The sequence below is a fragment of the Schistocerca americana genome, chromosome 5 (assembly GCF_021461395.2).
Source record: "Schistocerca americana isolate TAMUIC-IGC-003095 chromosome 5, iqSchAmer2.1, whole genome shotgun sequence".
NCBI classification, from domain to species: domain Eukaryota; kingdom Metazoa; phylum Arthropoda; class Insecta; order Orthoptera; family Acrididae; genus Schistocerca; species Schistocerca americana.
Window position 1 is genome coordinate 499,658,838 of NC_060123.1, and position 26,158 is coordinate 499,684,995.

Sequence of the window (26,158 nt, forward strand, 5' to 3'; positions counted from 1 at the left end):
AGAAATCTTTACGTATTGTGATAAATAACACGGACGATTTCTTCAAAGTGCTGTTTTACTTGGGTGCTTAATCAGAGATCGAACTTTCCTCTGATTGGAATTTTGTCCAAAGACATTACTAGTTCTAAGTTTTACTCCTTTCAAACAAACTGAGCAGCCGCTATGTTGATCTAAAAGCTTACGAAACTGACATGTCGCATTTGGTGCTTTTCGTAGTCATACCTGTGTATTACGAAAATATACAGTTGAAGTTATTCACTGAATTAAAGAAAGATATCGCTGAAACGCGTCATTTTTAGCACGGTTTATGTTGCTAAAGAGTTGGAAAAAGTGACATTTGTGGCCAAACATCCTACAGATCTTGGTATTATTTAGTAGCTCATTATGAATGCCAATAGGCCAGTTTTGATAAATATACATACAATTTACACCTGGAAGTAACTTTATGGCACTTAATTCGAGGGCCTTTAGAAATGCTTTAGTCGTAAATTGTACCTTAACCGCTTAGTTACATGAATATTATTGCAGAACGATAATACAGACGTCTTTTAATATTAAATTTGAGGCTCCATTGTGTCTTGCATCAAGTAATTGTATCGAAGTATTGTCGCATTTTAGCACCTGCTGGGGTGCACATAACAAGATGGCCAACTCCAGGGTACATACATTTTGGCTGTTTCGTCTGAATGACCAGCTGTGACTGGGAGAGCCAAATGTGTGTGTGTGTGTGTGTGTGTGTGTGTGTGTGTGTGTGTGTGTGTGTGTGTGTGCGCGTGCGTGGGTGTGTGTGTTCCGCTGACTAAGATTTAAGGGGTCTGCAAGCGATGACAATATGGCGGCTCTGTGGTGCGTAATGATTGTCTGCTTCGTTTTTAATAGCCAGTAATATACTGGGTTGTGACTGGAAGTTCTAAATGTGTCGTTATGTGTGTGTTTTGGCTTAGAAGTTCTCTAAGTGGCCTATTTCCAAAAAAAGTAGTGTTGCTTACGAAGGAGATAAAAATGTGATCTGATGGTAAAACAGTGGATCTAAATACGTATGCGTTGACTTATTTCAACAGTTGGCCTATTTACACTATAGGGACTTGGCTTAAGAGAGGCTGAGAAGGGAATGGGCGAAGGCTGGAGTGTGATGACGTCATCCCGTCACCCATCGCAACTCTGCTCTCGCAACCACCTTTCAACATCTGAGGAATGGCTAGTGTGTATATATTTGGCTAGAAAAAGCGTTCGACAATGTAAAATTGTACAAAATGTGCGAAATTCCGAAAGACGTAGGAGTAAGGTGAAAGCGTACAAAATGTTCGAAATTCTGAGAAAAGTGGGAGTAAACTATATGGAAAGATGGGTAATACACAATATGTACTAGAACCAAGAGGGAAGCATGGTAATGAAGGAATTAAATGAAATGCTCAGATTAAAAAGGGAGTTTGATAAGGATACAGTATTTGGTCGCTACTGTTCAGTCTATACATCGAGGAAACAATAATGGATATAATCCAAAGTGGGTTTAGAATTCAGGTCAAAAAGGATATCAATGGTAAAATTCTCTGATGACATTGCTATCCTCAATGAACATGCAGAAGAATTACAGCACCTGTTGAATGGAATGACCATTCTAATGTGAATACAATATGGATCTGAAGTAAACCGGAGAGAGGCAAAAACGTTGTAGAGTGGTAGAAATGAAAATAGCGGTAAATTTAATGTTAAAATAGAGCACCACGAAGTAGAGGAGGTTAATAAATTCTGCTGCCTACGAAGCAATACAAGAAATTTCGATTCTCTTCCTTTCTGGTTCCCACACAGTACGCCACTGACGGATCCACAGCCGCACCCCTCACTTGCACTGTAACCGTGGTCCACGCATTCTTCAGGTCACCAAAGATGTGAAAATCACACAGTGAAAGATCAGGGCTATATGGAGGATGTTGGAGTGTTTGCCAACTAGATCAATGAAGTACAGCCATCACTTCGTTTTTAATACCTAGTAATATACCTCGTTGAAACTGGAAGGTCTAAAAGTGTGTGTGTGCTGTGGCAGTGTCGGCGCGGGCGTTATCGTGCGACAGCCTGAGGGCAAACGGCGAAGCCAGCAGTGGAAACAACCCACATCTCCTCCGCCAAAGATATTCAAGGAGGATAGAGGGGGAGGAGGAGATTAATGTTTAACGTCCCTTTGACAACGAGGTCATTAGAGACGGAGTTCAAATTCGAATTACGGAAGGATGGAGAAGCAAATCGGCCGTGCCCTTTCAAAGGAGCCATCCCAAAATTTCCCTTATGCGATTTAGGAAAATCAGTATGGTCAGACGCGGGTTTGAACTGTCGTCCTCCCAAGTGCGAGTCCAGTGTGCTACATTGCGCGGTCAGAAATTCGAAGCTGTTCACGGAAGTTCTGGCAAGGTCATGGTGACGGTCTTCTTCGACTGCGGGCGCCCTCTGCTCTTCGAGTTCCTCGTGCGTGGAACCGTAATCAATGTGCAGCCCAATCAAGATATTTTACAGAAACAGCGATGTACCAGGAAAATGGCCAGGAATGTTGTCATCCGGAATCATCCTGTTGCACGATAGCTCACGCCCATACACAGCCAATCGTACGAAGGCCACGCTTCAGCCGTTTGGTTCGGAAACACTGTAAAATCCTTCGTACAGCCCAGATTTTCTACCGTATGGTTTTCGCATCTTTGCTGACTACAAGAAAGACACTCGGTGCAAGGAACAACAAGCGTGAGTGCAGCAGTTGTGGATCCGTAAGCGGCCAATTGCGTTCTTCCAAACAGGAAGCGATCGTCTCGTCCGCCATTGGGATAAACGTCTTCTGATCCATTGTCCCGTTGTGGCAAGTGATCGGTTTCGATTCGACTGCCCCTTATAATTAGTCGTACCGTAGTTTTCACCAGCAAATCCCACTTTAGATCCGTATCTCATACAGATAATTCAGAATAAAATACAATTACGACTCAAAGGCCGATCCTATATGTAGCCTTCTCGTGGCCCGATTGTAAGAAGAGGCAAATAGATTTGAATCGTTACAATGGGAAACTCCAAAAACTAATTTTGTCCAGAAAGTCGTGAGTAGGTTCTCCGATAAGCGTGCCAGATGCGTTGTGTGGAAGATGGCAGAGGCCGCGGCCGAATTTGAGAACGCAGTTGGAGGCTCTGGGCGCTTTCTGAGGGGCGGTACGGCAATATCGAGCCTGCTCTTTGTCTCCTGTCGCCGAACCGCTTTGTCTGTACCCCAAGACCCCCCCCCCCCCCCCCCTGCTCCTCTTACCGCCCTCCTCCTCTCTGCTCCCCCCCCCCCCCCCTTCCCACCCCGACACTCTCCCTTGTCGCGAACTACTTATTGGATTTCACTTAGCACGGGATGCCACCCGACCCTACTATAAATAACTGAAAAGTCCTTTAACTTTAATCAGGGTAAATAAAACTACTGGCTCCGTTCTGCAAGCCTCGTGCTCAAGAGCACACGCGACAGATGTCTCTTTGACGTGAGAACAGGACGGCCACGGCAGCGAACACGAGCAGGCGAGACAGTAATTCACAAAGGTGCATCAAACCATTTGTAAACAAACTCTGCAAAGCGATCGCTAACGACATAAGTGAAACACTCATCAAGTCGAATGGCCTTTGCACGTGTATATGAGGTGCTGTAATTAAGTGACCGGAGCTGAAGGGAAGAAAGCAGGTCAAACTAATATCAAACGTGCTTGTTTGTTAGTTTTCCTGTTTTTCTTTCGGAGTGTTCATTCGTCTGTGACAGACTACGCAGCAAAACTTACCAAGTTTTGTATCCTATATTTGATGTGTGCTAAGTACAAGCGCTGGAGAAAGGTTAAAACAGTGTAGGATTCCTAAATGACTGAACCGTATCAGCTGCCACGACTCAGAGATCTTCTCTGTCATTAACTACCTCTGGTAGCTTTTCTATTCTTGTCCTGGTCTGATGTACTACTACGCTTGCTAAAAGAAGAAAGTCTCAATAAAAAAAGACGATAGCATTTCTGGACCTAGAGACGGCTCTCTTTTGCAGTCAGGTCAGTGATTCCACAACGTATAAATAACGCGCCAAGACCAAGTGGAAAGTAAAAGAGTGGTAGATCACGTTCCTATTTAGAATGGTTGCAAATTATATGTTGAAGAAGAACGCAGCAATAATTTCTAAGCTTTGTTTTAGTACGTTCATGAAAACGTTTTTCTTCAATTTGCCATCAATTTTTCAACTCTTCTTCGAAATGGAAGTTGTTCATTAGTGCTGAAAAGCTACAAACATTCCTCACCCTCCCAATACGTGAATTTCTTCTATGGTTTCCCTATTTTATTACTCTGCCTTGGTTTCTGCATAATGTTAGATTTCGCGTCTATATCTTCATCCGTCTCAGAATTTCTACAATCCAGTTGTATCTAACGTTACAGAAGGTTTAGTAAGGGCCACAAATGAATGTATCCCAATTTTTTTACCTTCCATTAGCGCAACCCAAAACTGAGTGTTCTGTACAGGGTGTTATTTTAACTGAAGACATTGAAACATCTCGAAAACCACACATCGGATCAAAAAAAGTTATAATTCCATTTCGTTTGTCTCGGAGGCGGACATCCTATTAAATTACATTGCCCTGCCCCCTCCTCCCACCCCACCACGTGTATGGTTGGTGGAGGGTGTCATTGAAATCGTCAGTGGGAACCCTTGTTTTTTATTGTAGATTACGATTCTACGGCAAAACCTACGTACTTATTGTCTGAAGGATTTTCTTCGTTTCGCCACAGTTGGCACTGTAATTGGAGGAATACAAATGGTTAGACAGTCGTAATTTACGACATGCTACTCAACAGACCTTGAGAACCCAAGGACACTTGGGACCCGACCAACATGCTGCAAGGGTACGACAGGTCAGTATTTCATTACTTCTTATTAGAAACCCCATTTGCAACGTTGTTTTCCTCCACATTATCGAACAGGGGACTCAGCTCGACGCTCCACCAAGGCCGTGTAGCGAACTACGACGTATGGTAACAGGTAGTACACTGCGACCGAAACGAAGCAAACGTGTTACAGGAGAAACTAATGAAGTAGCCGTACTAACGGCAGTGCACCACAATCCACGGATAAACGCGCGTCAATTACACCACTATTCCTGTATAGTCGTAGGTAATATTGTCACAATACTGCATCGTCATCAGTATCAACCATACCACTTGTCACAGAATCAAGAAGTTCATGGTGCCGATTTCCATAACTGGGTAGTGTTTTGTGAATGGAGTCGTCCACAAATGTAAGCCACCCACACTTTCTTTGCCGAGGTACTATTGTTCGAAGATTCTGCAACCACAGACAATGCTAGCAGCCTCCACTGGTTTCAGCAATTTGACCATCAACGTCCTTGGTCTGTTACCATGTGGTGTGCCACCATGGAGAACAAACTCATTGGTCCGTATTTTATCGACGGCACGTTGAATGGACGCAAATATCGAACGTTTTTGGAACTGGAGCTACCGGTACTACTACAGGATGTTGCCCTGATGTTCGACAACGTATATGGTTTCTGCATGGCGATTGCCCAGCGCTTTGCGCTATAGAAGCAGGGGAGTATTGTACCGTGTTTGCACTGGTCGGTGGATCGTCAGAAGCGGCTCTGTTAATTGGCCCACTAGGTCACCGGATTTAACATCGCCGGATTTCTTTCTTTGGGGATATTTAAAAGGTAGGGTGTACCTGCAAGTAGCAAGAGGCCGTGAAGACATGGTTGACCGCATCAGGAACGCCTGTGTTAACGTTCCCGCAGATATACTTTTGTCCTGTGTATGGCTATTTTAAAAGAGGATCACTAAGTGCATTGAAGTTGGCGGCACTGCGTTTGAACTGGAAAAGTAAAGTAGCGTTCGCCTCGAGCCACGGGCAGAGTGGAACGTCGGGTACTACACTGTCTGATATGTCGGAGAAATACACCGTTGCGAATGCGCTTTACAATTACAAATTATGATATACTGACCTGTCCTACCCTTGCAGCATGGAGGTTTTCCAGGTGCCACTAGATATTCAAGTACCATCGTAAATTACGATTGTGTACCCATTTCTATACCTTCGATTACAGCACCGTCTGTGGCTAAACGAAGATGATGCTTCAGACTAAACGTATGTGGATTTTGACGTAGAATCGTAATCTGCAATAAAAAAACGGGCTTCCTACTCTACCGCGAAGATTTCAGAGTTGCCCCCGCCACCAACGCACGGGGTTGGGTGGGGGGTCGAGTGAGGTATCGTTGGATGTACCCCTCCGAGGCAAACAAATTGAAATTATAACTTTTTTTATCCAATGTCTAGGTTTCGAGATATTTCAAAGTCTTCAGTTAAAATCTGTACAACTGCAGTAAAAATATTTCTCGTCAAACCTTGCGCTTCCTTCGTTGAAACAGTCCTCGTGTGTGACAACCAACACTGACGTCGAATCTGGATAAAGTTGACCTCCGGAACCGTATTGTGATTAACACACAAAAAATGAACAAATATGGACGCGCAACTAAATATAACACATAGCAAACGTTTGCTTTGTGCGGACGGCTGAAACACTTGCGAAACGAGGTGCGTTGAGTGCTAATCTCGCCACCAAGTACCTCGTTATCAGCCTTTGCGCTGTACTTAGCTCAAGCGCGTGGGCAAATAATTAAACGCAATGTACCACCAGGGAAGCAGTATTTCGCAACGTATATTACGTTTCCACAGTGGATTCTCATCAATGCTACTGAAGAATTATGTGGGGTGGTAGCGCTGCTAGTTTTGGTTGTATGCACAGTGGAAATTAACAGCTCCTTTCACAAGCTGTTTTACCCTTATTTCGTCCATGTAGGATACTTTCATGCAATCTGCTACTGTATATGATACAAAAAAAATTGCAATATGTCTTAAATGGCAATACAGTTCTGTTGCTAGCAGGCATTTAATCATTGATCATAGTTTTCTTCTTTTATTGGTATCCATATGAAAAAAAGTTTGCAGAGTGAGCATGCCCTTTTTTTCTCTTTACTGATAATTTCTCAAGGATAGCCGTCTACGTTACTATTTGATAATCGCGCAGCTTTTCCTGTGTTACATGTTCTTCAGTTCCTATCAATAGATAGAGGCATTGGATAACTTCATTCACGTACCATGAATAACGTTCATACCTTGAAGCGCGAAAGAAACCAGTATAGGCATGCGTATTCAGATACTGAGTTACGTAAACAGGTAGAATACGGCGCTGCGGTCGGCATCGCCTATATAAGACAAAAAGTGTCTGGCGCTGTTGTTAGATATGTTACTGCTGCTACAATGGCAGGTTACCAAGATTTAATTGAGTTTTAATGTGGTGGTATAGTCGGCGCACGAGCGATGGGACGCAGCATCTGCGAGGAAGCGATGAAGTGGGATTTTCCCGTACGACCTTTTCACGAGTGTACCGTAAATATCAGGAATCCGGATAACATCAAAACTCCGACATCGCTGCGGCCGGAAAAAGATCCTGCACGAATGGGGACAACAACGACAGAAGAGAATCGCTTAGTGTGACGGAAGCATAACGACCCCGCAAATTGCTACAGAGTTCAATGCTAGGCCTTCAACAAGTACCGAGCGAGGTGGCGCAGTGGTTAGCCCACTGGACTCCATTCGGGAAGGATGGGGAAGTAAATCTGCGGTGCCCTTTCAAAGGAACCATCCCGACAATTGTCTGAAGCGATTTGGGCAAAACACGGAAAGCCTAAATCAGGATGGCCGGATTCGGATTTGAACCGTCGTCCTCGTGGATGCGAGTTCAGTGTGCTAAGCACTGCGTCACCTCGTTCGGTGTCTTACATATGTTAGCCATTATGACATTAAGTTACGAAATAATAAAAAGTTTAGCCATTATTTTCTGTTTGTCTCTTTTTCATTTTACTATCGCATACAATTGCAGTTACAAGGAAAGATCAATACGCTGTGCACCATTGATGGCCACTTACAAGTTCTGCTGCGTGTAAGGTGAGTAGACTGACTACTGGCCCCCAGATTTAAGTGCAGCTGCAGGGCAGTGTCAGTAGATCGTGTAGCAGTGATGGCCACTTACAAGTAATCTACATCTCCATCTACATTTATACTCCGCAAGCCACCCAACGGTGTGTGGCGGAGGGCACTTTATGTGCTGCTGTCATTACCTCCCTTTTCTGTTCCAGTCGCGTATGGTTCGCGGGAAGAACGACTGTCTAAAAGCCTCCGGGCGCGCAAGAATCTCTCTAATTTTACATTCGTGATCTCCCCGGGAGGTATAAGTAGGGGGAAGCAATATATTCGATACCTCATCCAGAAACGCACCCTCTCGAAACCTGGCGAGCAAGCTACACCGCGATGCAGAGCGCCTCTCTTGCAGAGTCTGCCACTTGAGTTTGCTAAACATCTCCGTTACGCTATCACGGTTACCAAATGACTCTGTGACGAAACGCGCCGCTCTTCTTTGGATCTTCTCTATCTCCTCCATCAACCCGATCTGGTACGGATCCCACACTGATGAGCAATACTCAAGTATAGGTCGAACGAGTGTTTTGTAAGCCACCTCCTTTGTTGATGGACTACATTTTCTAAGGACTCTCCCAATGAATCTCAACCCGGTACCCACCTTACCAACAATTAATTTTATGTGATCATTCCACTTCAAATCGTTCCGCGCGCATACTCCCAGATATTTTACAGAAGAGACTGCTACCAGTGTTTGTTCCGCTATCATGTAATCATACAATAAAGGATCCATCTTTCTATGTATTCGCAATACATTACATTTATCTATGTTAAGGGTCAGTTGCCACTCCCTGCACCAAGTGCCTATCCGCTGCAGATCTTCCTGCATTTCGCTACAATTTTCTAATGCTGCAACTTCTCTGTATACTACAGCATCATCCGCGAAAAGCCGCATGGAACTTCCGACGCTATCTACTAGGTCATTTTGCTGGTGAGGTCAGTATATTGTCTACCGCTGACCAATACGTATATGTGCAGTGTGCAGGGTAAGGACAGTAGGCAGCGGCGATAATGACTTACTAATATAGCTGTGGGTAGGGCCACTTACAAGTAAAATGCAGTAGACTGTGCAGCACTGGTTATCTCATATAGGTGCAGTTGTAGGTTAAAACCGGTAGGCTGTGCTAACTTACAAGTAAAGCTGCGGGTAAGGCTACCACATATAGGCTTTGTTGTAGGATCACTAGATGGTGTAGTAGCGAGGTCCCGTTTATTGTCCACAGGTGCTGTGGTACCGCGACACCCTCCGGCTGGATACTACGGAGCGGCGCATCATGGAGGTCCGTGGCAGCCGGCATACACTCATCCTGCGCAAGGTGCAGGCCTCCGACTTCGGCAACTACAGCTGCGTCGCCGACAACGTGCTGGGCAAGACGCGCCAGTATCTCGAACTATCAGGTAAGTACTGAACTTAAGCTCTCGTACACAGTCCACATATCCCTCAACGTAATTCCGTTGAAACGCACCATATGAGCAAATGTCTCTTGAATCCAGCTGGTAGAGCTATGAATTGGAGGCTACATATGTGCAGGTCCTGCTAAGTAACACAGCTGGATGAAACGTGGGACATTTGTTGCAAGTTTTTTTCTTTTTTCCTTTATTGAATTTCGATTCCCCCCTAAGGGGCGGGCTGGTAGCAGCTTAGAACGCTGCTCTGCGTTTTTAAAACGTAAGAAGAAGATAAGAAACAATAAAAGCAGGCGATAAAACGGTGACTTAAATTGTAAAACGGCGGAAAATTGTGGAAAGTTAAAACATAAAGCAAAGGGTTGGCTATGCTAATAAAATACACAGGAAGCAGACAGGTAACACGCAGACTGACAGTTAAAAAACATGGCGACAGCCTGGTTTCTGTTCCCAAGAGATATAAAAATCACACCCAGTGATACTTCGGAAAAGACACACAACGCTGAACACTGACTGTAAACACTGCACTAAAATGTCGGCACAAAGATGACACACCATAGCCACGGCCGGTTGAGGGGGGGGGGGGGGGGGGGACCTGGACAGATGAGGGGGAAAACAAGGAGGGAGGAGAGGAAAAACGAAAGGGGGGGACCAAAGGAGGTAGAGGACTCATAAGGGGGGGGGGAGGAGGGGCAGGGCAGATGCGAGAGGGAATGGGAAAAGGCAGAGGAGGGAAATGCAAAAGGACTTGGGGGAGAGAAGGGCAGAGAGAGGGTAGGTGGGGAAAAAAGAGGATGGAAGGGGGGGGAGAGGGAGCCCAGGAAAAGGACAGAAAGGAGGGGGGTGAGGATCGGAGTTGATAGGAGGTATAAATTTAGGGAGGGAGGGCATCATCCGGGAGGGGGAGTTGATGGAAGCCACCTTGGGAAAGGAGATGAAGGGTGTAGAGATCGAGGGTAGGGGGGGGGCACAACAGTGAAGATGTGGCAGGGGGCAGGGGTGGGAGAGGAGCAACCAGGTAGTGAGCGGGATGAAGGTGGCAGGAGGTGTAGAGTATGCGGATACGTTCGAGGAATAGATGTAGATGGGGGAAAGGAATGAGGTCATAGAGGATCCGTGTGGGGGACGGGAGGCGTATACGGAAGGCTATGTTGCAAGAAATGCTACAGTATAATATAGAAGGTAACTGAAAGAAATCCCCACCGAGAGGAATAGAAACGACGCTTTTATATAAGGGCAATAATTTCACAAAGTCGCCGTTAATTATGATGGTCTCTTGGACAATACACTCACTAGTATTTAAAGGAATTCAACACAGTATCTTCAGCTCACAGATTTATTTACAATGCCCATTACAGTTTCAGTCACAATTATGTACACACGTTGGAGAGGGCGGTATAGTCTAAGTTTTGTAAACAACACCAACAGATGGCGTAAGATTCTTTAATCTCCCGACAGCCTCCCCATCATGGTCTGTCTCGAAGGCAATAACCAACTGCACCAATCGACAGATCTTCGTGCCATCCGACGGCCGGGCCGCACCTCTTCAACCACTGCTTTCTTCCATAACTGCCGAGAACTGATGTTCTCCTGCAGTAGAACTTCTCTTGATCTTCTTCTTGACGGGTACACCTTCAACTCGCGTTAAGTTATTAGCAGCAGGAGGTATTCATTTTTTTCCATGTACAGCAAATTTCCTCGCTGACCTCGTATATTAGTTCGAAATTCTTGCCAAAATTCCTTTTAGTTGCTGGTTCTGGCCCACATGGAATGGTTTCTAGTTTGTCACCATTTAGAAAATGAGCTGACGTCAATGCCGTATCATTCTCTCCTTGAGCGATGGGTCTTGAGTCTACTGCGGCTTTTATTCCTATCAAAATGGTGTTTAGACTCTCTTCATCTACCTGAGGACGTCCAAGCACCATGCTCAAGCAACACTTGATGGAGACTATTATGCGTTCCAACCAGCCTCCCTACCAAGCTGCCTATGGTAGCATGTACTTCCACGTTATTCAATGTGGGGCATAGTAACACTGTATATCAGTATGCTGGATGATTTTGAAGAGTGCAGATAGTTCTGTATTGGCTGCGTGGAGCGTTGAGGCATAGAGAGTGGTAGGCCTCTATATCCTACAAAGCGTTGCATGACAAGTTCAATGTGAATTACACGGTTTGTGGCTTATTGAATCGTGCCGTGTTGGTGCATGTGTACGATGAGAAGTTCCGTGAAATGTTGACTTTCGTCCTGTATAATTGGGTTCTTCTCTGAATTGGATACTGCAGTGCATTGGAACCTACTACTGAGCCGAATCACGCCACCCAATAGAAAAGGATTGCATCGAGCTATCTTTGATACTTCGGTTACTGATTCTCCTTTATGCAATGCAGAAAGTTCGGGAATGAATAGGTCCTCTTGAACTCTTCTGGTTCAGTATTTTCGGGCGTTGCTTAACTTCAAAGCACTCTATCTACCAGTGTTTCTAACCTTGTTTTTCGTACTCTCAACAAATCTAACTACGAGGACTGTTATATGAAACATTCGCCGGTAGGAACTAAATTTTGCAGTGTTAGAAAGGGGTTCGGTGATGGCGATCAAAGTTAGATTTGTCCGGAGTTTGGCTTGTGGCATTAATTTAGATGGAGCTTGGATGTCCAGTGGTGAAGACTATGGTGTACCACACCACCAGATTTGTTACCAGCAGGTCTGCCTCCAGCCACAGAGTGAGATGCTCTGCAAGATATTGACCTTCTGGACAGTGCCTCCACTGACTGGGTGTAGTGCAAGTCAGTATTTCTGTCACCTGATTGCAAATGAAGGCATTTGCTTTCACTATTTCGTATCCGCTCCAAGGTGACTGTTGATTCGCTCGACAAAGTAGCCTTGTTGCCATAAAACCCAGTTTCCTGGCAAAAGTAATGACGGAGTCGTGAGCCAATCAGTGCAGCAATCACTTCAAACCTAAGTATCGTAGCTTTCTTCATTGGTGCCGACCTGTTCTTGCTGCAAAAGTATGTGCTGTGTAGCAGACTTCAGTATTTGTCTCTACATACAGAGCAGCACCGTAGGCTGTTCTGATGCATCGCAGATCACATGCACTTCTGCAGAATCATCTGCGTCTGACATACTTATCTATGCTGCAGAGGGTAGCACAGTCTACAGTTTGGTATACAACATTAGCAGGTGGCGAAAGGGTGTCTGATTGCCCAACATGTGAGACACGGTTCTTAATGGGATGTGTCATTACCACAGGTGGCAATGCATGTTCGGCAAGATGCTCCCATACTTGCCTCAAGAATGGAAAGAAGTTCATGTGTTCTTTCTCCACCAGAGCAATGGGTTTTAAGGCGGGGGAAAGGGCAGGCCAGTCCATTTGCCCAATATCCTCTCGTTACAAGAGTTCATCCAACTGCACTGTTCGATGAGGTCGTGTATTATCATCCATAAAAAATGAAGTCTTGCAGAATGCACCGCTGAGGGCACACACGGGGAAGGAGCATAGTATCACAATAACATTGACAGATTTGGAGGTCAGTACACCTATGAAACCTTATGCTTTTCCACACCACAACACCATCAAAACGATCATGTCCCACAATGCTTCTGGGTGTATTACGTGTTCCCACTTCCCGGCATAAGAGGAGAGAATCGTTACTCAGATTAATTCAGCTCTTCGTCGGAAAATAGCATGTGAACCCACCCCCTGTTGGTCCACTCCCTGTACTTTTGGCTCCATCGCAAATGTGCCACGGGACGCAACGAACTGGTTGTTGTGCAAAGAGACATCCTCCACGCTGCCGCCGTGCCATTGTGAAGTGTGATATTGCGTGCCTTCTGGGTTCTGTTAAGTACTGTTGCAACTGCACTCGCTGTTTGAGGTGAGTCTCTTCCTGCCTTGCACAGTGACGCGATCATCTCCTGCTATGGTTTACCGTGCCCAACCATCACCTATTCTTCTTGCAGCTGTACATGAGGCTCGGAATGCTCTTCATGCACGTGAAACAATGCGGTGAGCAACATCAATCTCCTGGGCTACGATCGTCACACTTTGCCATTTTTCCAATTTCCCAGTCATTGTTTCCCGTTTGAATTCATTCAGCTGTCTCCAGCCACGTTGTAGCAAAGAACGCTACAGTGCACCGTAACTGCTCTCTGATTCACATATACACAATCTTTTCACATTCCTTGAACTGCCTCATGTTGCTGGGCCAGCCCATTTGACACCATAGTCACTTTGACCTCAAGCCATGTCAAGTCCCGTTTTCTGCCCTCACATGGAGACCTCAGCCAACATGTTCCCGCTCTTTCATTCGTTTCCATTGTTAATATGTTATGTTACTTTATCTATCTCGTCGTTAAGTTTTGAAGACCATTGTAATTAGTCAGTTGTCACTTTTTGCACCATGCAGATACCTTGGCTAAATAATTTTGCAATTTGTTTTGATCTTCTGATGAACTTATTAAATGGTAACCAATATCATCAACTGCAGACATTCTAAGACCGCTGCTCAGATTGTCTCCTAAATCTTTCATGTAAATTGGGAACTGCAGAGGACTGTTCTTGGGGAACGAATGATATCGTTACTATTTTACTCGATAATTTACCGTCAGTTACAACGAACTGTGACCTTCTAACAGTAAATCATGAATCTAGTCCCACACGTGTGAGTATATCCTACAGACACACAACTCGAGTAGAAGTCTCTTTTCAGAGACGGTATCAAAAGCCTTCTCGAAATTTATAAATAACAGTCAATCTTAAATCCCTTGTCGATAGCACTCATTATTCAGTGTGAATTAAGACCTAGTTCTTTTTCGGAATAACGGCATTCTCTGCATCTGTGCCGGCCGCTGTGGCTGAGCGGTTCTAGGCCCTTCAGTCTGGAACCGTGCGGCCGCTACGGTCGCAGGTCCGAATCCTGCCTCGGGCATGGATGTGTGTGATGTCCTTAGGTTGGTTGGGTTTAAGTAGTTCTTATAAGTTATAGGGGACTGATGACCTCAGATGTTAAGTCCCATAGTGCTCAGAGCCATTTTAACCATCTCTGCATCCGTACTGACTGCACTCAGGTGACCAAAGTCATGGGGTACCTCCTAATACTGCGTCGGGCCTCGTTTTTCCAGGCGCAGTACCGATACTCGGCGTGGTATGGCCTCAAGTCACTGGAAGTCCGCTGTAGAAACATTGCCTCTATAGCCGTCCGTAACTGCGAAAGTGTTACCGATACAGGATTTTGTGCATGAACTCGATTATGCCTCATAAACATTCGGTGGGGTTCGTATCGCTCGATATGGGTGGCCAAATCACTTGCTCGAACTGTCCGGAATCTTCTTCAAACCAGTCGCGGACAATTGTGGCCCGGTGACATGGCACATTGTCATCCATAGAAACTCCATAGTTTTTGGGGAACATGACGTCCGTGAGTGGCTTCAAATGAAGTAGCCGAATATCCAGAGGACCCAGTCCATTCCATGCAAACACAGCCCACATCGTTATCGAGACAACACCAGCTTGCACAATGCCTTTTTGACCACTTGGGCCCATGGCTTCGTGTGATCTGCGCCACACTCGAAACCTACCAGCAGCCCTTACCAACTCAAATCTGGACTCATGTGACCAGGTCACGCCTTTCCAGTCGTACAGGGTCCAACCGATATGGTCACGAGTCCAGGAGAGGCGATGCAGGCGATGCCGTGCTGTTAGCAAAGGCACTTACTGGTGCCTAGATCGTCAAACCTACCAGCAGCCCTTACCAACTCAAATCTGGGCTCATGTGACCAGGTCACGGCTTTCCAGTCGTATAGAGTCCAACCGATATGGTCACGAGTTCAGGAGAGGCGCTGCAAGCGATGTTGTGCTGTTAGCAAAGGCACTTACGTCGGTCGTCTGCTGCCAAACTTCACCAGACTGTCCTAAGAGATACGTTCGTCGTACGTCCCAAATTGGTTTCTGCGGTCATTTCACGCAGTGTTGTTTGTCTGTTAGCACAGATTACTGTACGCAAACGCCGCTGCTCTTGGTGGTCAGTCAAGTCGTCGCAACTGCGTTGCCCGTGGTCAGAGGCAACGCCTGTAACTTGGTGTTCTTACCACACTGTTCACATTGTGCGTCTCAGAATAGTGAGTTCCCTAATGACTTCCGAAATGGGATGTTCTAAGCGTCTAGCTCCAACTACCACTCCGGGTTCAAAGCCTGTTAATTCCCGTCGTACGGCCAATATGCACCTGAATGCAAGTTAGAACTCTGCCAATGCACTGCCCTTTCATGCCTTTTGTATGCGATATTAATGCCATCTGTATGTATGCATTTCGCTATACCATGGCTTACGTCACGCAAGTGTATGTGTTAATAGATTGTTTCCTTTGAGGCAATTCATAATGTTCAAAAAAAATGGTTCAAATGGCTCTGAGCACTATGGGACTTAACATCTATGGGCATCAGTCCCCTAGAACTTAGAACTACTGAAACTTAACTAACCTAAGGACATCACACAACACCCAGTCATCACGAGGCAGAGAAAATCCCCGACCCCGCCGGGAATCGAACCCGAGAACCCGGGCGTGGGAAGCGAGAACGCTACCGCACGACCACGAGCTGCGGACTCATAATGTTCGAACGTAGTATTCTACTGCAACTCTGCGTCAGTGGTATGAGTCTGCAATTCGGCGGAGTACTTCAATTTCCATTCCTGTATTTTGTCATGGCGAGTGCAATTTCCCGGTCTTTAGGTACAGGTCTTCGGTCGAGGGAGCGGTTGTGTATGATTGCATTACTGTATCTGTACATAGTCTGGGCCGGAAGAGCTGCCTATGTTAAAGTATTTAAGGTGCTTCGCAAGACCTAGGGTATCTACTCTAAGACGACCTTGTAGTCATTAATCCCTGAATCCGTCAAGATGCTTCTTATTTGCATAAGATTATTTGACGCTAAGAGGTCAATTACGTTATTGTGATCATTTATACTTCGAGTGCGTTCTTGAAAAAGAAAACATTTATTACAATTGCGCACGATGTTCATGCCCACCATCATCTTTCAATGCGTATTTTGGCCAACAAATCAATGGTAAATTGGACATCACCAACTGTAATTATATGACTTGTGCACCTTTTTGAAATGAGTCTCAAGTTTAGTTTGTATCTTTTGTCAGTAATTATATCATCTGAGTCGGAGGGCTGTGGGGGCGGTAAAGGGAACCAATTGTTGATTTCTACTGCCTTGTAGTAACTACTCGAATGTAATTACAAGGTAAAGCACTTTTAACAGCAACAAACACGCCATAACCGAATGTGTTTAACCTATCCTTTTTGAACACTATTAGGTCCTGTGTAAAAATGTCGGCTCAACTTATCACTGGCTTTAGACAGGTTTCAGTACGTATAATAACTTGAGATTTAGTGCTTCCTTTTACCTTGTGGTACTCTGGTTCTTTCCCAACATATATACGACAGTTTACAGCAATGATAGCAGTGGTTCCTAGGCCTATCCTCGTCATGTGTTTGACCTGCCTCCTCTCGTCCCTTTTTATACTATCTCGAGACTCTATGGCCTACAAACATCTTAAGTGTTGAATAGGAAGAAGGAGGTATAACGATCGATTTTTGAATTAGTTTGTTTGGCGGTAAACCCCAAGAACCAAGTACTCCATGGTGCCCTATCCCCATAGCACTCAGAATATGACTAAAGAGACCTGTGAAACATATTAAGCGAAACAAGTTAAAGCTTGGTTGAGATATTTCAGGGAATGTGATACCAAAAAAAAAAAAAAAATCGTCAACGACATTGCTATTTCTGTGGCAGTGCGATAAATTTTCCTTTCGCAGTCAGACGCTATGAACTGTAGTTGAAGTCATTTCGTTCAGCTCTAAATCAGTCGTTGCGGCAGTAATTGTACGGTATAAGTTCAGCAGGTCTCGGAAGGTGGCTGTAGTAAGCGGCTTACAAGGAAGCCGGCAGTGGGTCTTCTCGAATCAAAACACTGCAGCAACAAGTGCGGCCAGGCCACCAATTACGGCGAGTGCCTCCAGCCACCGCTGTGGTCGCTTGCGTCTAACCGACGTCCCCCCTCCCTCCCCCCTCAAATCTCACTCCCTACCGTACCTCACAGTGGAATACAACGTTATCCGAAACTACGAAGTAGGTGTATGTAACAACGGACGTAGCGTATATGACTTAATGTTTCATTCACATTATGATAATTGTTAAACTTGGAATACGCGTGTGACAGCCGGTTTCTACACTCTGAGACTGGTGTCGAGTGATCTAGCAGACAGGTAGTAGACAAGGGAACTGTATCTGGAATAAGCAACACTCACAGCTACGCCTATAGCCCATAAACTGCTGGTAGACCTTCAAATTGCTGTAGTCCACTTGAAAACTATGCCCGCGCGACTGCTACGGTCACAGGTTCGAATCCTGCCTCGGGCATGGATGTGTGTGATGTCTTTAGGTTAGTTAGGTTTAAGTAATTCTAAGTTCTAGGGGACTGATGACCACAGATGTTAAGTCCCATAGTGCTCAGAGCCATTTGAACAATTTTTTTGAAAACTATGCCAGGGAAAGGAACTGTTTCTGCATACGTCGTATGCATGTGTAACATATTTCTTTGACCACCATTATAAATAATTCATATTAACAAGTGATACTCCACTAGAAACGTCACCAGCATAAATTTGCTCGTAGTCATCTGTACAGACACAGTTTAGGACTTTTCGTTATCTACATAAATCAGTTATCACGAACTTTGCTTCTACCACAATTAAACTTAAGCTGCCAGAGTAGCTTTCGTGCCGAATGATTTGTTTATTTCTGCATCTAAATGTACATCATACTCTGCAGTTCACAATTTAGTGTTTGGCAGAGGTTCATCGATTCACTTCGAAGATATTTCTCAACAGTTCCACATTCGAACAGCACGCTGGAAAAATGAAGTCATTCTGTGCCAGTTCTGATTTCTGTCATTTTATTACCGTTTCTCACCATGTGCGTGGGTACCAACAAAATATTTTCACATTCGGAGGAGAAATTTGGTAATCCAGGTTTTGTGAAAGACCCTGCCGCAACGAAAAACGGGTTAACTCGCGAATCACATCCGTGGCCTCCTCTCCCCCATATCGGGATAATAGAAATCGAGCTACCCTTCATTTAACTTTTCCGTTGTCCTTTCTCAGTCCTATCTCATGCGGATTCCACATCAAACAGCAGTGCTCTAGAAGAGGACGGACGAGATTAGTATAGGCACCCTGTTTAGTAGACCTGTTGCATCTTGTAAGTAATCCGCCTATAAATCGCAGTCTTTGTATAGCTTTCCCATAGCTTTATCTATATCATCGTTCCAGTTTAAGTTATTCGTAGCTATAATGCCTACGTATTTAGCTGAATTCAATATCATTAGATCTGAGTGATTTTTCGTGTAACCGACTTTCAGCGGATCCTTCTTATTCAAGTGGATGAACTCACACTTTTCATTATTTGCAGTCGATTGCCACTTTATGAGGATGCAGAAAGCAATGGAAACCACTGCATTAAAGACACATAACGGATACCCACAGGACATGGGGCCTGTAATTCAAAAAGTTATCATCATGGTCTCTCCTTTGGTAAAATATTCCGGAATAGTCCCCCATTCGGACCTCCGGAAAGGGACTGCAATGGGGAGGTGACCATGATAAAAAGCATGAATAACCAACGAGAGGATAACGTCCTACAAGTCGTGGCATGGAATTTCAGAAGCTTGAACGTGGTAGGGAAGCCAGGCAACCTGAAAAGGGAAATCCAAAGGCCCAATCTTGATATAGTAGGTATCAGTGAAGTGAAATGGAAAGAAGATAAGGATTTCTGTCCAGATGGGTATAGTCTTATATCAACAGCAACAGAAAATGGTATAACGGGAGTAGAGCTCGTTATGATTAGGAAGATGGGGCAGAGGTGTGATACTATGAACGGTTCGGTGACAGAGTTGTTCTTATCAGAATCGACAGCAAACCAACACCGACAACAGTGGTTCAGGTATACATGCACACGTCGCAAGCTGAAGATGAAGAGATAGAGAAAGTATATGAAGATATTGAAAGGGTAATACAGTACGTAAAGGAAGATGAAAATCTAATATTCATGGAGGACCGGAATGCAGTTGTAGGGGAAGGAGCAGAAGAAATGGTTACAGGAGAATATGGGCTTGGGACAAGGAATGAAAGAGGAGAAAGACTAATTGAGTTCTGTAATAAATTTCAGCTAGTAACAGCGAATTCTCTGTTCATGAACCACAATAGGATGACGTTTACTAGGAAAAGGCCGGGTGAAACGTCGTGATCTCAGTTAGAGTACATCATTGTCAGACAGATATTCCGAAATCAGATACTGGATTGTAAGGCGTACCCACGAGCAGATATAAACTCACATCACAATGTAGTAGTGATGAAGAGTAGGCTGAAATTTAAGAGATTAGTCAGAAAGAATCAATATGCTAAGATGTGGGATATGGAAGATCTAAGGAATGACGGGAGGTGCTTTAAGTTCTCGAAGGACATACATACAGCAATAAGGAATAGGTCAGTTGGCAGTACAGTTGAAGACGAACGGATGTCTCTAAAAAGGGCAATCACAAAAGTTTAAAAGAGAAGCGTAGGTGCGAAAAAACCATGGGTAACACAAGAAATAAGTCAGCTGATCGATGAAAGAAGGAAGTACAAAAATGTTGAGGGAACTTCAGGAATACAAGACTACAAGTCGCTGAGGAATGAAATAAATGGGAAGGCAGGAAAGCTAAGACGGAATGGCTGCACGAAAAATGTGAATAAATCAAAAGAGAAATGACTATCGGAAGGACTGACACAGCATGTAGGAAACTCAAAATAACCACCCGTGAAATTAAAAGCACTTTATGAGTGCAACGGGAATTCAACTGTCAAATGCAGAGGAGAGGCCGGATATGTGGAAAGAGTATAATGAAGACCTCTATGACAGGGAAGATTTGTCTGATGTGATGGAAAAAGAAACAGGAATCGATTTAGAAGAGATCGGGGAACCAGTATTAGGATCAGAATTTAAGAGAGCTTTTGAGGGCTTAAAATCAAATAATGCAGTAGGGATAGATACATTCCATCGGAATTTCTAAAATCTTGGGGTAAGTGGCAACAAAACGACTATTTACGCCGATGTCTCGAATGTGTGAGTCTGGCGACATACCATCTGACTTTTGGAAAAATATCATCTATACAATTCCAAAGACAGCAAGAGTTAACAAGTGCGAGAATTATCGCTCAATCACCTTAGAAGCTCACACATCGAAGTTGCTGACAAGAATAATATACATAAGAAAGGAAAGGAAAATTGAGGATGTGTTAGATGACGATCAGCTTGGCTTTAAGAAAGTTAATGGCACCGTAGAGGCAATTCTGACGTTACAGTTGATAATGGAGGCAAGACTAAAGAGAAATCGATACACGTTCATAGGATCTGTCGACCTGGAAAAAGCTTTCGACAACGTAAAATGGTGCAAGATGCCCGAAACTCTGAGAAAATTTGGGGTAAGCTGTAGATAGAGACGGGTAGTACAATATGCCCAAGAGCCCAGAGGGAACTATGAGAATGGAATTCCATCACAGAAGTGCTCGGATTAAAAAGGGTGTAAGACAAGGAGGCAGTTTTCACTATTACTGTTCAGTATATACCTCGAAGAAGCAATTACGGAAATAAAAGAAAGGTTCATGAAAAGTGAAGAAGAATTACAGGTCCTGCCGAATGGAATGAACAGTTTAACGAGTACGGGACATGGATTGAGAGTAGTTCGAAGAAAGACGAAAGAAATTAGAAGAAGCAAAAGCGAGAACAGCGAGAATCTCAACATCAAGGTTGATGGTCACGAAGTAGATGAAGTTAAGGAATTCTGCTACTTGGGCCGCAATATATTCAGTGACGGACGGAACAAGGAGGACATCAAAAGCAGAAGGAAAAGGGAAATCCTGCCCAACGAAAAGCTACTAGTATCAAACATAGGCCTTAATTTGAGGAAGAAATGTACGTTTCGAGCACATAATTGTGCTGTAGCGAAACATGGATTGTGTGGAAGACGGAACAGAAGAGAATCGACGCGTTGAAAATTAGGTGCGCTGGTAAGGTAAGGAATCAGTAGGTTCTGCGCAGAATCGGAGATGAAAGGAATATGTGGAAAACACTGATAAGGAGAAGGGACAGGATGATAGGACATCTGTTAAGACATGAGGGACTGACTTCCATGTTACTAGAGGGAGCCGTAGAGGGTAAAAACTGTAGAGGTAGGTAGAGATTGGAATACATCCAGCAAATAATTCAGGACGTAAGTTGCAAGTGCTGCTCTGAGATGAAGACATTGGCACAGGAGAAGAGTTCGTGACCGGCCGCATCAAGCCAGTCAGAAGACTGATGGCTCAAGAAAAGGAAAATATAAAGGACTAAGAAATGGCTAGTATCAGTGGTAATGTAATGGCTTATCTTCTGTTAGGAGCTCGCGTATGCTTGGTCGCTAAATCCCTGAATAGAACTACCCTTCACTGGCATTGTGAACGGTTTCCTAGCCGCTACCGGCATTGCTTGAGATGACACGATGAGATAGCGATACGGATATGTATAGATGGCGGTAGTATCATGTGCACAAGTATAAAAGGACGGTTGATTGGCGGAGCTGTCATTTGCACTCAGCTGCTTGTCGCTACACGAAGGAAATTAGCAGACTATGAGCGCGGAGTGGTTGTCATAGCTAGACGTTCCATTTCCGAAATAGTTAGGGAATTCAGTATACGGAGGTCCATAGTGTATAGCGAGAATATCAAATTTCTGTCATTACATCCCATCACGGAGAACTGAATGGTCGACAGCGGCGTTGGTGTTGAGTTGTCAGTGCTAACAGACAACCAGCACCGCGTGAAGTAAGCGAAACAAAAAGGACGTACGATGAACGTATACGTCTTTGCTGAGCACACGACATGGCCTGCAGCACTTCTCCTGGGCTGGTGACCATGTCGATTGGACCCTAGATAACTGGGAAACCGTGGGTTGGAGTCCCAATTTCACTTGGTAATAGCTGATGGCTGGGTTCGAGTGCGGCGTAGACCCCACGAACTCATGGACCTAAGTTTTCAAAAAGGCAGCTGGCGATAGCTCCAAAATGGTGTGGGCTGTGTTTACATGGAATGGATTGAATCCTCTGGTCCAATTGAACCGATCATTAACTGGAAATGGATACGATAGGCTACTTGGAGATCATTTTCAACCATTCATTTAATTGGTGTTCCGAAAGAACGATGGAATTTTTGTGGATGACGTGCGCCATGGCAACGAGTTGGTTTGAAGAACATTCTGGACAATTCGAACGAATGATTTGGCCAGCCAGATCGCCCGACATGAATTCCATCGAACATTTATGGGACGTCAGCGAGAGGTCGGTTCGTGCCCAAAATTCTACACCGGCAAAACTTTCGCAGTTATGGGCGGCTGTAGAGGCAGCATGTTTTAAAATTTCAGCAAGGGTCTTCCACCGACTTTTTGAGTGCATGCCACGTCAAGGTGATGCACTACCCGGGCAAAGAACGTCCGACACGAAATTTGGAGGTGTCCATGGCCTTTGTCACCTCAGTGTAAAATGAGAACCTGTGTGGCAGGCAGTTTATACAATCTTGAATTAAAAAGGATAGTAATGATACAGTAAAATAACAGCGTTCTCAATGTATATAATGGATTTCATGATTTTTAAACTGCTACGTAAAGTCGCGCAGGAGGCCGGCGACCATTATGGGAATGCTGAGCACTTCCGTTTTGACCACGATAACAAGTCTACCTGTTGTTGAAACTTTATGGATTTGGGCGTAGTCCATCATCAGAGCATCAGAGAAACTGACGTATGATTTCATTCATAAAATTTGGTTAGTAGCAATGTTAAGATTGAAATCATGGATACAATACCCTGTTTTAATCTTTTGATCTGGTGTTCTAATGATGTGCTATTCCCGAAACACATAAGCAATTAAAGTTTTATAAAGCCATATTGATACTAGCGAGAAAAAAAGCGGTGGAAAGCTACGCGTCAGAACCAAGACATAGGTCTAACATGAAGGAAACATATTTAGCGAATGAACAATAACAGGATTCAAAAGTATTGCTAGTATGTCATTCAAAAGGAAAACGAAGTTAATGAAGACAAAAGATAATGATGATGAAGATGAGGAAAATGGTATCTAGGGAAACGGCGTAAAACGTAAATCAGAAAGAACTGCTGACTCCAATTCTCCCGTATGCAAGTCAGCTGCCTTAAATTTGGTTATGTAAAAACAAACGCCACCAACTTCGTCCTTCGTTGGCATGCCTTTCTCTTTATTATCAATAACTTGCGTATAGCAGTATAACACTCTTTCCGATGATATTTAAGTTCAGTTTAACAGCAGAGCCGATCGTATGGTGCTAAAACGACTATTTCTCCTGCTGCACCGAAAGCAGAGCCGTACCGAAAGTAGATTTCGATACATTCCAGTGATGTACGTAAATGTTTCAACTCCGCTTCGTTCCATCTACGTCCATTACACATTGAATACCAGTGAAGTTACATGCTTATTCGGACTGTCGAATGCCCACATTCATATTCCATGGATTTTTTTAAGGAAATCGAGGTAGATTTTAGTTTGTAATGTATAAGTTCTTTATTTAAATCGTGCATTAACGGATTTCGATCATAAGTCATTTTCAAGCACATGTGTGATCTTACGTATTAAATATTGTAATTACTGGATTCTTTTACTTTTACACAAAAAAACCAGACGTCGTGTATGTGAAAAGTAAAGGAATCGAATAACTACAATACGTAATACGTAACATCTCTCATGTCCTTGGAAATAACTCATGGTCGACTTTAGCTAATGGCACGATTTAAATAAAGAACGGTTATGTTCAGCCTACTACGAACATGATTTATAAAGTGTTTCGAGACCGCGTATCCTCACAGAAAGAAGACATTAAAATGGTTTCCTTAGTGAAACTTCGAAGGAAATGTATAATTTTTCCAGTTCAGGATTAGTGATCAGGGATAAGGTTTAATTTTTAAGCAACGGTCTACATATTCTCTCGTCCTTAAACCTTTTGTGCAAATGTCATCTTTGTTTTTACATTTGTTCAGATATTTACTGACGCATTGTCTAGAAAGAGAAATATTGCGGTAGTAGCTTGTAACCAGAGTTGGTTTGTTACCTCAATAAAGATTTTACAGCAAGAAACAAATTTTTCTCGCGGATTTTTCTTCGTGCAAAGTGCGTCTGCCATTCATGCATTCACTGTAGTTCCTCCTCAGTTTTACGGGTTATGGAAACCGAAACAAAAACGTGAAATTTTTTGTACTCGTGTTACAGACCCATTGACTTAAGCTCCCGGGAATTAAAAATGGAGAGATAAAATTCGACTATAGAAATGAATATTTTACAGACGAAAGCACAGCGTAAGCGCCATTAAGTCCTTTCCAACGTATTTACGAAGAAGAGCGACTCACTTTAGAACGATTTTTTTAAATTATGAAAAACCAACATCGTCAGCTTTCCTGAAACACTCGAGGAGTAAGACTGTGAATTCAACTTTTTAAAAAGATTAACTCACGACTGAAACTTGCTGTCAGGGAAAACGTCGCATGACGAAGTTGCCAGATATTATCTATCATACTGGTATAAAATACGTGTTACATTTTACATCATTTCAATTTTCTGTATTACGATTTCGTATGCACCGGTCAAAAAATCATTGTTACATTATTCTTTGGTGGTTACAATGCGTATTAAAAACAAATACAGACGAGTAGAAATCTCTCCACTGATATAATGAGCTCACTAATACATTTTTAACGATTTTTAGTCCCGATAGATGAGGAACTCTGGATGTTTTCGGCCTGTTTGCCTACAGTGTGATGCAAAGTCAAAACATGGATGGCGCCTTCAATTCTGAGTACTTAACTGTTAGGTAAATAAAAATTATTTAATTTTATTTCATTAAAATTCTCGGGTCGATGAAGGAACTTATGAATCTACAAGAGCAGATTTCTTCTGATGTTATGGAATTAATGGGTCTACATAGATTCAAATGAGATCCCAAAATCCCATATATTTATTCTACAGACAAACCGATCAGAACGAGAACTGAAGCGTGTATTGTCTTCTGTCTCACTTTGAACAATGTGCTACGTGTAATCGAAAAACTATGGGGTGTTCGTGATATATGACTACAACAATGATATAGCGATAAAGAATCATACAGTGGTGTTCGACAGCGACACGTAGTTGTTTATCACAATAATCAGCAAATAATAATTGTTTGCCTTTACTATTGAACTTGTGCGTAATAGCTCTATAAAAAGATATTACACTGTTTCTAATACTTCCGCACAGTATAGAATACGTTTTATAACATACTTAGTATGTTATTGCCCGTGCTTCAGGAAAAGCAGCAATTTGTTTCCAGAATGAAACTTTCACTCTGCAGCGGAGTGTGCGCTGATATGAAACTTCCTGGCAGATCAAAACTGTGTCCCAGACCGAGACTCGAACTCGAGACTTTTGCCTTTCGCGGCCAAGTGCTCTACCAACTTCTTTTTTTCCCTTTATCTCATTTTGTTCATAATTGTTCGGGACGGAACGTACCATGACGCTTGTTCAAGTTCATCAAAAAAATGTTCAAATGTGTATGAAATCTTACTTAACCTAAATTATCCTAAGGACAAACA

The 26,158-nt window shown here is 43.7% G+C and overlaps 1 protein-coding gene across 2 annotated transcripts in view; it reads left to right on the plus strand.

The window, feature by feature from the left end:
• The window catches only part of LOC124615686 (limbic system-associated membrane protein), a 948,770-nt gene that overhangs the window by 880,215 nt on the left and 42,397 nt on the right, over nucleotides 1–26,158 (plus strand). For both annotated transcript variants that reach the window (XM_047143716.1, XM_047143717.1), the window contains exon 6: nucleotides 9,250–9,424. In XM_047143716.1, coding sequence (XP_046999672.1) covers nucleotides 9,250–9,424 — 175 coding nt within the window. The remainder of the gene's footprint in view (nucleotides 1–9,249; nucleotides 9,425–26,158) is intronic.